Here is a 15,589-nt window from a genome sequence, read left to right on the forward strand (position 1 = left end):
GAATGCCCAGAACAAAAATATTTTGCATTTTAAAATCCTTTCAAACTATATATAAAAAAACTGTATATATACAAAGGGAAAACAGTGGCACCCAGAGGATGAGTTAAAAACTCCATAGAGAAACTAACTGGCCAAAATCATCCATTTAACAAGAAAATTCTGTACTTTTTAGAAGACAAAATAACACAACCACTGTCTTCTGAGTTTTCTTCCTTTTCTGCTCCATTTTCTCCTGTATACAAAATAACAGAATTTACACTGTGAAATCTCATCAAAGCTGTGTTGATCATATCACCACAACATGGTAATGGAGTCAAAACACCAGTAAGATAAAAACATACATAAAGCTTACATTAATGGTTAAAACAATATAAAACCAACTGTAAAACATAATATTAGTAATGAACAATACACATTTAAGATTGATTACATAAAGAATTCATTTTACAAAGAAAACATTAAAGTAGCCCAACAGCTCAGTTCCCCCACACTTACCCTTAACAAGTAACAAGCAGTGTGAGGAATTGGAAGGGAGGGGCTTAAGAGGTACAGAAGTGGTGTGCACTGCAAACCTCATTCCCACCGGAAACATTATTAAAATAACAATAAATACAAATAAAATTCACAAATGTAGAATTAAGAATAAAAATGATTAAAACCCATTTTTAACTTTGTTCCACATTCATTAGATAGGCTGCACACTAATGTGTCCCTCAACTCATGATCCAGGAATGCACCAATTACAGTCGCTCCCTAACTTCATGTATAATGCTTTGTATTATTTAAGATGATGTTGGTTTGAAGTGTTTCTTTAATTTTTCAACTATTTCATCAAGAAAATCAACTTTCTGTTATTTTCACCAATAGTTTCAAGAAACATTATTGGCTTCAAAGGAGTTAAATGCTTTAACGCTTCTCATCTCCTGTGATGTTTCTTATCTGTACTGTTTCTGCCATCATAGTTTTAGTTCCTTTTAAATGTGTTGCCTCTTCCTTCATTAAGTACTGAAGGATTCAAGTGCATAATATCACCAGTCTCTATCCAGTAATACCTACTCTCACAGCAAAGTCTCATCCTTGTTGCTGTGTGGTGGGTCCTTCTTGTCAAGCTCCAGGGGAGTAAAGAAATCCCCATTCCTGGTTAGGGGCATTCAGCATGAAGTGTCGACTGACTATTGCTTTCCCTGGATTATACAGCTGCTTCCACTATGGTGAATGCTAGTGGGCAGTATATTTGGAAATATACTTCCACCAAACTCCTATTGTGACCTTACCTTCTAATGTTGAATCACTGATAGAGACAACAAATGAAAATTCGAGTTTCACATTTCAATGAGATTGAATTGAATTATGATCTGATTGTCATATCCACATTAATTCAGACTTTTCTTGTGGAGCAGTTGGCATATTTTATTCACAAACAAAAAAGGTGCACATAGAAACTAACCCGCAGCCTTACTGCGCCACTTACATAATCCCGTCACCCGCGTAACTTGCGTGATGACATAATGTGTTCCCACAACATTCTCCCCCCCCTCAAAATACTAGTGCATAGATAATAAGTCTAACTAAATAAACAACTAAATTTTGTACCAAATCTATTATTTCTACTAATCATCTTTCGCCCCCTACTTATGCCTTTAAGTCACTACACATAATCCTTAAGATGTGCTGGGGGGTGCCTTTGTCTTTGGAACCTCCTTGGGAGTGGAGAACACCGAACAGTGGTCTGAGTTTCCAACCTTTCTGGAGAAGCTAAATTCTCCTCGTTCCTTCCTCTCAGGGATCTCCTTGGGAGTGGATAACACCGAACAAGGATACGAGTTTACAATCTTTCCAGAGCAGCTTAATTCTCCTCGTTCCTTGGCACAATGGTTCGCCTGTTGGATCCTTGGCTAGTGTCTTGCCATGGCACAGCCTTTCCTGCTAGTATTTCTGTAACTGGTATCAGGGCTTTCCAAGGGGCCACAAAATCAGGCTGTGCCCAAACATGAATGCCTAAAAACTCTTCCGGGGCCGAATTGAAACTGTAGTCTTCTATTGCTCTTAGTTGGCCTATGTATCTTTTGCATATGTTGTCTCCAACCAGAAAAGAATATGAACATGGGCTGATTTTATTTTAAGAGCATGCCTCTTACCCAAGTCTCTTTATTTTGTCTGTTGTCTCTTACAAGTACTGGTTCTCTAATCTCCAAAGATCTGGTTGATTTGTTTGGTGACGTTGATTGTTGGATGCGGAGTTTGATATTTAGGCGTACTGCAGTAAGTTGCGTTCTTAAGTTCATCCAAACATCAGTTCCGCTGGCGTGTGTTTTGTTGTGGAGTACAATGTTGTTCGATATGACAGCTGAAAATCTGCAATGTTATGGTTCCATGATGCCCTTTTAAAAGTCTGTACAAAATGCTTGGCTTCCCCATTGGTACTAGGGTGGTATGGTGCTGATAATATGTGTTTACATTGTTTTTTAGGAATCACTTGAAAGCATCCAATATAAATTGAGGCCCATTGTCCAAAACCAGCTGCAATGGCAACCTATATTCTGCGAACACACTGCGTAATTTCTCAATTGTCTTTTCTGTGTTGTTATCGCATCAGCCACAGAATGGGCCATTTGGAGTGTAGACCCACAATAATTAGGAAGGTTTCTCAATGAATGGCCCTGCAAAATCAATGTGAATCCTATGCCATGGTTGTGATAGCCGTTTCCTTGGATATGCTTCTTTTTGAGGTCCTTTTGGTTGCTTTTCTTGACAGATGTGGCACCTCCATACCAGCTGTTCAATATCCCTATCAATTTCTGGCCACCAGATGTGCATACGTGCCAGTGCTTTCATCTGTACCATTCCAGGATGATTGCTGTGGATCTCCTACAACAAAGCTTCCTGCCATTTTTTTGAAATGATCGTTCTTGTCCCCCACAACAGGCAGCCCTCTTCGCCTTATGTAAAATGGCCTCAGTTCGGGGGTGATGCTCTCGGAGTTTGGCCACCCTTTTAAGGTGAGGCACATAACTTTTGATAATGTAGCCTCCTTTCTTATTTTTTGGCTGATGGCCTTAGATATGATTGGTATTGCTGCAGTTGTTCTTAGTTAATGGCTGTGGCTTCTGCCATCCATTTGATATTCCCTTCCAACTGTCTGTCATAGGCAGGGCTAAGCGTGATAATGCGTCTGCAAGTCTGTTCTTGTCCACGGAGCAATGTTTTATATCATAATCACATGCCACCAGCTTCATCGTCCACTTTTGGATTCTTGCCGCAGCTAATACAGGGATACCTTCAGTCCTAAAATTAAACTCAGTGGTTTGTTATCTGCCAGCAAAGTGAACTTTCTACCATATAAGTATTGGTGAAATTGTTTAAGATCAAATATAATGGGCAGTCCTTCCTTTTCTATTTGTGCATAATTTATTTTGCAGGCCTTTAAGGAGCGGGATGTATATGCCACTGGCTGTTCCCCTTTTTCTGTGGTTTGTTATAACACTGACCCCAGACCAACTGGAGAAGCATAGACAGCTAAAGACACTTCTTTATCTGGCTCATAATGGATAAGAACATTATCAGGAACTCAAAATTCCTTCAACAGAATTAAAAACTTTGTCTGTTTCAACATTCCAGCACCATTTATGATCTTTTTTAAATAAATAGTTTAGCAGGCTGCAAAGGATGGACGTGTTGGGAATGTGCTTCCAATAATGATTAACCAAACCCAAGAAGGATCGCAACTCCGCTTGGTTTGATGGGCAGGGAGTTTTACAAATGGCTTTGGTGCCCTCTGTATCCATTCTGACCCCTTCGTGGTCAATCATGAACCACAAATATGTTACTGAGGGCACTTCAAGAAGCGCTTGTCTTGACACAGTCGAACTTTAGCATGTTCTCACCTGGCTAGGACTTATGATCTGATTGGATTGTTGCCTGTGTGGTGGGTCCTTCCTGATTAGTAGTAATAATAGTTTTGGTACAAAATTTAGTTGTTAATTTAGTTAGACATTATCTATGCACTAGTATTTTGAGGGGGGGGGAGAGTGTTGTGGGAACGCATTATGTCATCACGCAAGTTACGTGAGTGACAGGATTATGTAAGTGTTCTGCATCATCCTGACCCATTATGATTACGTTGTCTAAGAGGCATCCAATATTTATTCCTTGTAATAATTTATTCACTGACTGAAATATTCCAGGTGTTGATGACATCCCATGTGGCATTTTCATATATGTAAAGAATCCTAGGTGGGTGTTTGATAGTGTTACGAGCCCAAAGGACCCCAAAACCCAGCAGCAATAGATATTCACCAAGACAAATGGTTACTTAAACAAAAGTTCCTTTTAATTATCTTTAAACATTAAAATAGAATTGTACTTTAACAACGCTATTGACTTACTTAATCTAACTTAACCCCCTTCTAATTCTAAGCACATGTGTATGTAATGTGTCTGTAAGTTCAGAAAAGTTCTTTGGTTCACAGTCCAATCTCACTTCTCATTCCTCCATTCACAGGTTGCAGGCAATTCTTATACTGTGCACAGAATTTAACATTTATAAAGTTCATCAGGGTTTGGTGCTTGAAAGATAAATGGTTACCACTCAGGAAGGTTCTTGTTAGTTTTCAGAGAGAGATGTGTTGTACGATGGACACCCAGCCACTTCAGTGTCTTGCCGAAAAAACTTGCCCCCTTCAGGGTTCTCCAGATGATAGCCTCTTTCTTTCAGGTCACCATAGAGTGCCTTTTTGTTTCTCTTAATCCAAGTGAAACATTAGACAGCCAGTCCTCTCCTCTTGCATGAATGACAAGGGCTTTGACTGGGCTGAATCAAGCACTTCCAACCCATCTTCCACATGGGGTTTTTCACAAGCTTGCCAGCTTGTCCTGTTCCAGTTTATTTCGATGCTGGGTTTTCTGATCGGTATGATAGGAGCAGCCCAGTCACTATATTGAAGTTTTTCGATTATTCCTTCCATTTCTAGCCTATTAAGTTCCATTTCAGTTCACCTTTTTATTGCAAAAGGTACTGGTCTTGGTTTGAAAAACTTAGCTTTTGCTTCGAGTTTTACAGAGTTGCCTGTTCTTTCCGCACTGAAAACATTCTTGTTGGTTCATTTTCTTGACCACATGTTCCCCCTGTATAATCTCAGTATTATGTTGGGCCATTTTGAAAACTAATGTTATGTCATTGGTAGACTTGATGTCTATTTCCTTTGCACTTATCAATCTTCGTTGGGCCTGACCGTTTGGTAACCCGATTACAAATATGTCTCTCAATTCTTTGTCCAAAAAAGTACCAAAATTACAAGTTTTGAATAGCTTACATAGTTCAGCCAAATATTGGTTAACTTTTTCCCCAGATTTTTGCTTTTTGATTAAAAAATTTAAATTTTTCAACAATTACTGATAGTTTAGGTGACAGGTGTTCTCCATACAGGTCACAATTCTCTATAAGATTTGGAATTTGGTTTTTCTGGTGCCACTCAAATCTTGATCAAACTATATATTCTGCTTCCCATTTCACTTTAAAAAAAAAAGTGCTTATTTTTTCTTATGGATCTCAGTATCAATCATATCATGGGCCTTGCAGTACATGTCAAATCTGTCCACATCATCAAGCCACTCTTTGCTTTCCTTATATTCTCCAAAATGCCTTCTGCCACTTTGTCTTGCTGCTGAATGTTTGCTTTTCTTCTGTTGACTTCTGACCTTAATTCTGACAAAATTCCTTCACTTCTGATTTATTTTTAGCTGAAATCCTGTAGCCTCCGTCATTTGGAGTTCAGATTTTTTAAAATCCTCTTCATCAGTCTGTTATATCCACATTAATTTGATTTTTCTTGTGGAGCAGATGGCATGTTTTATTCACAAAAAAATGGTGCACACAAAAACTAACCTGCACCCTTACTGCACCTTTTACGTAATCCCATCACCCGTGTAACTTGCATGATTACATAACACGTTCCCACAACACTGATCGTCACCACCACTTGCATTCCTGTCTACCTGCAGTATTCTTTCAACCGTTGCTTATCCAGAATCCATCCAACATTGCCTTAAAATTAATCAAGGATGCTGCTTCCACTGGTCCAAAGATGAGGGAAAGAGAGAGACTGGGGGAAGGGTTAACAGAAATTGGAGAAGTTGATATAGATGCCATCAAGACCTCCTAGAGACCAATCATTTCAATTCCACAACCTCCCAGTGGCCAATCACTTCAATTCCACACAACAGCAAGGACCTCCCAGTGGTAAACTACTTCATTTCCATGCATTATTGCCACATTAACATGTCAGACTCATGCACTGGCAAGTTGAGGCCACCCACTTTATATTCACTCTCAACAGTCTCCAACCATATGGCATCAATATCAACTTCACCAATCTCTGTTAACCCCTCCCTTGGTTTCTTTCTTTCCCTCATCCCTCTGTCTCTGTTTTTCCAACTCCCCACCACCTTTCAGAGTCCTATTTACTTAGCCCTCTGCCCTCTCCCCTGTCAATTCTCAGCTATTTCTCTTCTACGCTCCCACCTATATCCACCTATTGTCTCTTACCTGTTAGCCTGTGCTCCATTTCCATTTCCACCCTGTCCAACCTTTTTATTCAGGCACGTGCCTGATTTTCTGCACTTCTGAAGAAGGACTCAGGCCTGGTTTGTCAACTGCCTTTTGGTTCCTGTGGATGCTATTTGACCTGCTAGGTTTCTCCAGTGCTTTTGTGTGATGCAATACAGCAAAGTGGACTTGTGCTGGCCTTGATTGATACATGTCACTACTCACCATTGTGAATCTTCTTCCAGTTTTTTCCACTTGCCTGTTTAACCACATAATTTCTTCATCAAGAAAACAAGAGTTTACTGTAGTTCCATGTAAGGAACCAAGTGAAGCAGAGCAGGTTCAAAATTTTGAAGCAACAATGGATACAATTTTTGCAGTCTATTAACAAGCTGAAAATTTGGGTCCTGTCAGGAGCAGAGATTGCCATTTTAGTTCAGTTTCTTAAAGAAGTTGCAATAAGAAATAGAACATAGAGTTACGGAGAAAATTACGCACTATTTTTCCTGAAATTAAAGCAGATTTCTTTGTTTCCATCTGGTAGTAGTTAATTCCATGACTACTGGTGCTTCACATTGCTAATTTAATGGAAGAATGTTGATATAGCCTTTTTGTGTATTCATATTTGGATGTGGGTTGTAAAACTTATGTGAAAAAAAATTATTGCCCTTGAGACAATTCTTGAATCACTCCAGTCCAGTCACAATGTTGCCCGCTCAGTATTTAGATGAGTGACCACAAAGTAAAGATAAGATTTATAACTTTCTAAATTTGGACCTGGACTTCACTTCTTCTTTGCCATCAGACAGGCACCTGTTTGCATTGAGAAAAATGCTCATTGTGCTGTGCCTACATTATTGCTCTGACATCCAGAAGATTGAACCAACATTAAAGAGGTGCAGGAGATATTTAGATGTTAGATTTCAAACCAAAACTGGATCTGGCAGAGGTATGAAAACATAGGCTGTAGAGTAGGATAAATGGTCACAATAGAGGGCTTTCTTGCACCACAAGCCATTAATTACTTCCTCTCCTTTCCTAGCAGTAAATGTGAGTAGAAGAAAGGAGAGAAATGGGGTAGCTTGTTCCTTCCATTTTCTTTTCACAATTTGCACTCCCAGTTTCTCAAAGGAATTAGGGATTGGTAATAAATTCTGTGCTATCACTGATGCCCAGATGCCAAAAATAAAAATATAAATAAAAAATTCAATGAGAACATCTATTATGCCTTGGAGCAATTTTCCTACTGTTTCTTCTTAAGTCAGGTGTGATTCAAGAAGGGGAAAAAAAATCTAGATGTCCTGAAAATTGGTTCGGACGAATTCAAAATATATCAAAATAAAATCTGGTAATATCCTGGTGTATGTAATTAATTTTTAATCTTCAAGTTGAGCAGAGAGTGAAGCAAAAAAAAAATCTGCAGGGCACATAAGATTCTTATTAAATATGGAAATGTGTCTTCCAGCCTACTACAATTTGCTGGAAATATGTCGGCAAATACAGGCGAGGTGGTCAATGACTTGTTCATATTTTCCTTACAGTTCACCTTAATTCGGCCACTCTGCAACTAATTCTGTTTCAGCTGAGGAATAAACAATGTGAGCGGCACTGGAGATGGGACAGACACTCAGCAGTTGTGGTCCTGGGTACAATTTCCTGCAGGTTGTGACATTTGGGGCTACCAACTAGTACCCTGGGACAGTACTCATTGGAGTTTAGAAGGATGAGGAGGAATCTAGTAACCTGTGTTTCAATTTGTTCTGTGATTAGTAAGAGATTACTTAAAGTGGAATGTGAGTGGAAAGAAAAAGTTTGAAAATTACTGGCTCACAACCTCACAGCAGTGGGAGCAAACTCTATCATAAAAGCACAAACCTGAAGCATAGGCAGAATTATGATCATTGTCAACACTGCCATCTCTTCCTAAGTCTAGGTGCATGAAAGCATTTAGAAACTTGTGAACATTTTATTATATATGTCACTGAGAAGCAAATGCAAATCCAATACAATCACAGGTATATGCCAATAGAGCTACAGTATTTTCCAATTTTATTCCTAGAAAATGCAAATGTTAGGTGAAGTAGAAAATAATTCCTTGTAATTTCATTACTAAAATAGCTGTTGAAAACAATGATTTTGTATTCCTTCATTTCCTATCAATAATCTTGAAATCAAACCTATTTTCTTAGCATAGTTCTACTTTTTGGGAAAATGTTCATGTTAAATTTGTTACTCATTACATTGTTGATCAATGTGCATTATTTTTATTAAATTTAGAAAGCTCTCTAATGAGATACATGAGTGATGATAAGATCCCCATCATTCAAGAGGAATATTTAGTTAAAAGGGACACGGGCAAAAGATCCAGAAAGAAGAGTGACAAGTTAGGCAGTCCCAATCATCCCATCGGCCATTATGCCCTGCCAACACCGGTACACCTAGATGCTGTTCGACAGGACTCCCTGAGTACACCTCTGCCTGAAACCAACACCATCACTCTGTATCATGTAAGTGTATGATACCTTTAACTTTGTATCAAACTATCCTTTACTGAAGTTTACTGTTCACTTAAGTATGCTCTCTCCCAGTGAATCATAATCGTACAACCGTTATTCTTTACAGAGAGTATAACATTTACAAATATTATCATGAATAATTAATGCAGGTTGTAAAAGCAATAGAAATGCCCTCTGAAACTTTGTTGTTCCTGTATTTCACTGTGCAAAAACAAAATGAGGTGATTTGGAAACTTACTTAAGATTGTGATATTAATTCACTTGAAAATAATATGTTACCCAATATTAATCCTGACATCATTTTGCTGTGGATATGTGGAGAGTGATAATCTTATGGGGAATATAATGTGAATCAAAGAGAATTATAGCTAATGATGCTGTTATTAAGCTCAAAGCTAAGCAACATCTTATGGCATGTGTAATACTACTGGCTTCCCAAATGAGAAATTTCATCGATAAGTGCAGAACAGCTGTTAACAATAAATTTTGTTGAGATAAAGTTGAACAGTTGTTTTGTTTTCCCATGGCAATTACAAGGATGAATGCAGAGGTCCAGAATGGTTCTAGTCACTGTGTGAAGTATTTATCTATGCTACAGTTCTTAGTTTCCTTTCTTTTCTCCTCAAAGGTTTGAGACTGAGTTTGGCAAATGAGTCTACTTTTAAAAAAGAAGATGCCATGCTCTCAGGTTGTCCTTGACTTAAAATATTAATTCAGTTTTATCTTGAAAATGTGTGATACTCTCTGCTATATATCCCCCGAGATTAAATGCTCCATGGTCCATCAAACGTTGATATGAAAAGATTCTACTAACTCCTTCCTTTCTTTGTGACAACTGTGATGAACAGTCCAAGACTGAACAGCCAGATAAAATAGGCTTTTAGCATTCAGTTAATTGAAACACTCTATGGTTTTGTAGAGCTCGTCGAAAGAATCAAAGACTTGTTGATCCAAACCAAGGGTTTTATTAGCAAAAGACCGGAGATCTTCACAGGTGGCCGACCAGTCCGGAATGATCCGACCTGGCTAGGGACACAACCCTTTAAGGCCCAGACAGTAGGCGTGACTAAGCTCTCAGCCAATCGCTGTAAGCACAGTCTAGATACTGTAACTATATACACTATATACATTGGTGATAGATCTGTACTCTCATAGGTTTTAAAAGTTTTTTTTATTCCATCCCAGTGGGAAAAAATCCCATTCTTGTCTGCCTTTCATACTTTGCACCATCCAGGTGAATTTTTGCTGTGATTTTTCTCATGGCCTAGATGTTCCTCCGAAAATATAAAGCCTCCAGTAGTGTTGTAACTGAAAATTGGTCATCTTGTAAAAATGTGCTACAGCTATGCATACAACATGAAGCAGTCCTTACATTCTTGTCTGTCATATAAATGAACACCATAAAAGACAACTAGCAGTCTTATTCTCTTATCGTTAATTCAACATTAAATGCCTGAGTCATATCCTATCAAAACTGGATCATGTTGCACCGAACTGGGACAATAGAGGTTTAGCTCTTAAAATTCATACCCATATACAATGTGCAAGGAATTTTAACACCATCCAGTTGGAGGGTGCCCAGTCAGAAGATGAGGTGCTGTTCCTCCAATTTATGGTGGTTTCAGTCTGGCAGTACTGAAAGGGAGTGGGATGGAGAATTGAAATGGGTGGCCACAGGGAGATCCATATCATTGCAGTGGACAGAATGGAGGTGCTCAACAAAATGATCTCCCAGTCTAAGTCTACTCTCTCTCATATAGAGGAGACCACAGGAGTACCGGATACAGTAGATGACCCCTGCAGATTCACAAGTGAAAAGTTGCTTTACTTGGAAGGACTGTTTGGGGCCCTGGATGATATTGAGAGAGGAGGTGTGAGCATAAGTGGAGCATCCCCTGCAGTCAAAGGGGTAGGTCCCAAGGGGATGATTGATGGGAAGGGAGGAGTGGACAAGGGTGTCATGGAGAGAGTGGTCCCTGCGGCAGGCTGAGAGTGGAGGAGAGGGGAATATGTGTCTTGTGGTGGGATCACGAAGTAAGTGGCGGAAATGGCAGAGGAGGATGTATTGAATCCAGTGGCTGGTAGGTGAGGACAAGAGGAATCCTGTCCTTGTTGCGTGTTGGGATAGAGGGGGGTAGGGCAGATGTGCGGGTAAAGGAGGATATGCAGGTGAGTGCCAGTTGATGGTGGTAGAGGGAAAGCCACATTGCTTGAAGGAGAGGACATCTCTGATGATCTGGCATTGAAGTCCTCATCCTGGGTGCAGATGCGACGGAAATGGAGGAATTGAGAGAATGGAATGGAATCCTTACAGTTGACTGGATGGGAAGAGGTGTAGTCAAGGTAGCTGTGGGAGTTGGTGGGTTTATAGAAGATGTCTGTCAAGAGTTTGTCTCCTAAGATGGAGACGGAGAGATCGAGGAAAGGGAGAATGTTCCTGAAGAAAATAGATAACATTATATTCAGGAACATTCAATACAGCAGAAACATTTCGTCAATGTTACGACAGCTGCAATACATTCTTTTACGTTTGTCAAGAATACGCTTAATGCTAAATTCGCTAAAAGTTTATTTAATGTTTCTCAAAGTTCCTATGTGATACAGCAAAATTTGTTATTCAGTATTACTTGTGAAATTTGTTACTTTCAGTGATTCTATGTTTCTCCATACAATTTCATTATTTGCCTAAAAGATTCGTTGAATCTCCTTGTTGCATTTTATTCAAGCTTGAAGGGGAATAGTTGAAACCATTTTCAAACTTAGCATTGGTACACAGTGCTTCATTTTCACTTCCATTAATGTCAATTAATGCAGCTGAATTAAAGACCAAAAAATGGTTGGGGAATAGTCAGTGGTGCTTCATGAATTCTTGATTTATACATGAGAGTACATTTAAATTTTGAAAGCTTTTTCCTTGTATCTTACCGATAAAGAGTTTGAAGGAGAGAATATTTTAAAAGTTGGAACAAGTCACATGGATTAAGGAACAGTAGATCATTTTATTTTTAATACAAGGGCATTAAAGATAAAATCTTTAAATAAAGTTTAAAAAAAACAAGGGCATTAAAGGACAAGCAGCAAAGATGCATGGAGGTTTTCTACAAAGGCATTAAGAAAAAATTGATTGGAGAGTGCCCACTGGTTACGATATGAGTATTTCTAACCCTAAAATGATCAGTGAAATAATCCAATGCCTTTCACCCCTTTTGGTTGTGTTTAATGAAGTGATTCTCTATGCTGAACCTGATCATTTTTTTCTCCACTCTCCTGTAAAAATTATAGTAACGTGGCACTATAAAACATCTTCCTGCTTCCTTGCATGCACTTCTGCTTTTTTCCCAGTTGCAGGCCATTCTTTCCTTCCCTGATTTCTGATTTGATTCTTTCTAACCTTTGTTGTTTCTGCCACTCCCAGCTTTGGTGGTAAAATCATAATACCCACATATTGTATGGATTAAAAGCAGTTCCATGACTCAGTGGGCTAGAATATGACATTCATTGATATTTATTGAACTGACTACTTTAGTTTATTGTACATATTCACAAATAGAGACACAGATTCATGACTTTGACCAGTTTCTTGACCTCCATTTATGCTGTTAGCTCCTAAACTCAAATTGTAAAAAAAAATTCAACATGGCTTATTGGCCAACTGGTTGCGTCTTAAATCTGTTTTACAAAAAAATTGGACTTGTTTCTAAGTGCATCAGTCTCCAAGTTTGCAGTTAAGACTTGATGAATCAATAGGCATCACTTGCTGTTGCACAGAATGTGGGTTCAGTGTGAGGGGGGAAGGGTTCTATATCTATGCAAATGAGGATTACATTGACTGTGACCAATTTCATAATTTATGATATGTACCTTCTATGTTATCAGTATACTCAGTAGCTGATTTCAAGTGCATCCTTTGCCTTGAGGACGGCTGCAGGAGCAGATCCCAGCCTGAAGACTCACCCTCCAGATGGCAGCCCTAAAAGGCTGCTACAGCCCACCTGAAAGGGCCTGTTTTTCCAGAGGCGCCTCGTAGTGCCTCCACATCTGAAGGAGGTGGGGCGACTGGTGCCACCCATCATAAATATGCGGCATAGCAATGGCCGTCTTCCCCACCCATAATCCCCCACGCAGGTGGAACCGCTCTTTGTTTCCCACACAGTTCCAGCTGCGTGGGGGTTTATGGGTAGGGGAGACTGCCATTACTATGCTGCATTTTGAGCAGCACAGAACAGCCCCGGTGCAGGAGCGGCCAGCCGGGTTGTGACAGCCCTCAACGGCCGCTCCCCGACGTCTCCCACCGGCGGCCCCTGCCTGAATCCCTCCTGCCCAACAGCCGCCCCTTGCCCCGCTGCCCGACAGCCACCTCACTGCCCGACAGCCCCCTTCCCCACTGCTTGAAGCCCCCCGCCCTGCTGCCTGACAGACCCTGCCTTACTGGGGAGGGGAGCTCGGTGGTTCGTCGAGGCAGGGGTGGCCAGCGGGGGACATCGGGGCAGGAACGACCGGCAGGGGACGTCGGGACAGGGGCAGTGGGGAGGAGGGCTGTCGGGCAGTAGGAGGGGAGGCTGTCAGGTCGTGTGGCGGGGGGCTGTTAGGCAGCAGGAAGTTGGGTTGCTGGCTGATGGTGTCATCAGCCCGCCCCACCAGATGCTGACAGTCAGATCCATTCTGATCTAGTTGCAAAAATGTATATCTCATTCGTTCCAAACTACTGAATTAAATTAATATTCAGAGTTAAATGGATTGAATTTAGTTCTTAATTCTTTTTATAAGAGAACAACAAAAGAGGAAGGTCAAAGATTACATTATTGATACAATGTATAATGGAAATATTATCTTAACACATTTTCATGCAGGCCGGGCTTAATTATCTGACAGTATTCGAGGGTGGTGGGGGGGGGGGTGGTGGAAACAACTGAAAACAAAGAGACAGTGCCACAATTGTATTATCTGCTGCAAAGCCATTCTCAGTAGCTGTTAAATTAAGTACATGTCCATTTACACCTGCAACCACAAATAAACCAATAGACAGATGGCTGCAGAAGGCCAGAGATGCTTGGCCAACTGACTTAATACTTCTCCCATTAATTGCCTTACTTTCATTGAATTGTCTGACTTCTCCAAATTCAAAGGTGTCTGCTCTAAAGGCCTAAATATATGCCCACAGATTCAAGAATATAGATCCTGATAATTTACAGCTGGTCAAGTGCATGCAAAGTGACAAAACTATTTCCTACACAACAGTCACATCAATCCAATGGTGTCATTCTTTTCATAGTTATTTGAAGTGACAACTGAAAAATATTTGGATACCATGGTTAGCCATTCAGATATGAAAAAATGGCTATTGTGTTGCTTTTTGGGTCAAACAAGCTGAATCCCAATGCTCATCTTTCGACTATCTGGACGCTAGCCGCTCCTCAGTGATCTATAACTACCGAAAGATTTGACTGTCAAGGGTCTAACTCACTGTAATGACTGGAACAAGACTTTCATACTAAGGAAGTGAAAATCCATATGGTGCCTCCAGTGCAGAATGATAGATAATGTTACGTGCTCATCCAGGATGAATTTAGTTAAGTTTCCTTTAACCTTGTGTTGTGGAAGATGTACATCTGTGAGTTTTCCAAGTCATTCTTTCCTCTTTGCTCTATGGGTAGATCATGATCTGTCTCCATTCAGAGACAAACAGTTTTGTTAAACAGTTCCAGTATTCTCCAAACTTTCATTCACAATGAGCACCACACTGGGAGAATGAGTTCACCAGGAACACAATCAGAAGTTGACCAAAGGGGATTGAAGAAAAATTAACAGTTGCATGGAAGCCCTTTCTTTTTTTTAAACTTTATTAAAGATTTTATAACATGATTAAAATAAAGGATTACATTTAAAAAGAATAAAAGTAAGATAATAAAATTACAGTACCACATCGGTAAACTAAATAAACTAACCCCCCCCCACCCCGCAATGATTATTACACAACATTAATAACCTAACTTAACTTAAAATTAGTCTAACACCCCCCTCCCCCCCTCTGTTGTCATTTCTGACTTCGTTGTTATCTTCCAGTCACTGTCGTTTGGTAAATCTGTTTCGTTGTCTGATATGCTACTCTCAGCTTCAAATCATTCTACAGAGGGAATGAGATGGTAACTATAACTTTAACATTACAGATATTCAGGCCTGTGTAATGCACTGATTGCACATCCAGACTGACTATTTGAAATCAAGCACTTAATTTCAAAAAGCGGCATCCACAGAAAAACTGGCACACGTTTGGAGAAGGCTACTACTGAGTAGGCTGGATTACTGGAGCTACAAGAGACAGAAAAGTTCAAAGTTCAGATTTATTGTCAGACTACACATCTTCTTTTCTTTTCTTTGGCTTGGCTTCGCGGACGAAGATTTATGGAGGGGGTAAAAAGTCCACGTCAGCTGCAGGCTCGTTTGTGGCTGACAAGTCCGATGCGGGACAGGCAGACACGATTGCAGCGGTTGCAAGGGAAAATTGGTTGGTTGGGGTTGGGTGTTGGGT

At 39.9% G+C, this 15,589-nt stretch overlaps 1 protein-coding gene across 8 annotated transcripts in view; it reads left to right on the forward strand.

Annotated features, from left to right (window-relative positions):
* Positions 1 to 15,589, forward strand: part of cnksr2a (connector enhancer of kinase suppressor of Ras 2a) — a 489,894-nt gene that overhangs the window by 338,054 nt on the left and 136,251 nt on the right. For all 8 annotated transcript variants that reach the window (XM_069889984.1, XM_069889985.1, XM_069889987.1 and 5 more), the window contains one exon: positions 8,822 to 9,051. In XM_069889984.1, coding sequence (XP_069746085.1) covers positions 8,822 to 9,051 — 230 coding nt within the window. The remainder of the gene's footprint in view (positions 1 to 8,821; positions 9,052 to 15,589) is intronic.

The sequence above is a fragment of the Narcine bancroftii genome, chromosome 7 (genome assembly GCF_036971445.1).
Source record: "Narcine bancroftii isolate sNarBan1 chromosome 7, sNarBan1.hap1, whole genome shotgun sequence".
Classification (NCBI taxonomy): Eukaryota; Metazoa; Chordata; class Chondrichthyes; order Torpediniformes; family Narcinidae; genus Narcine; species Narcine bancroftii.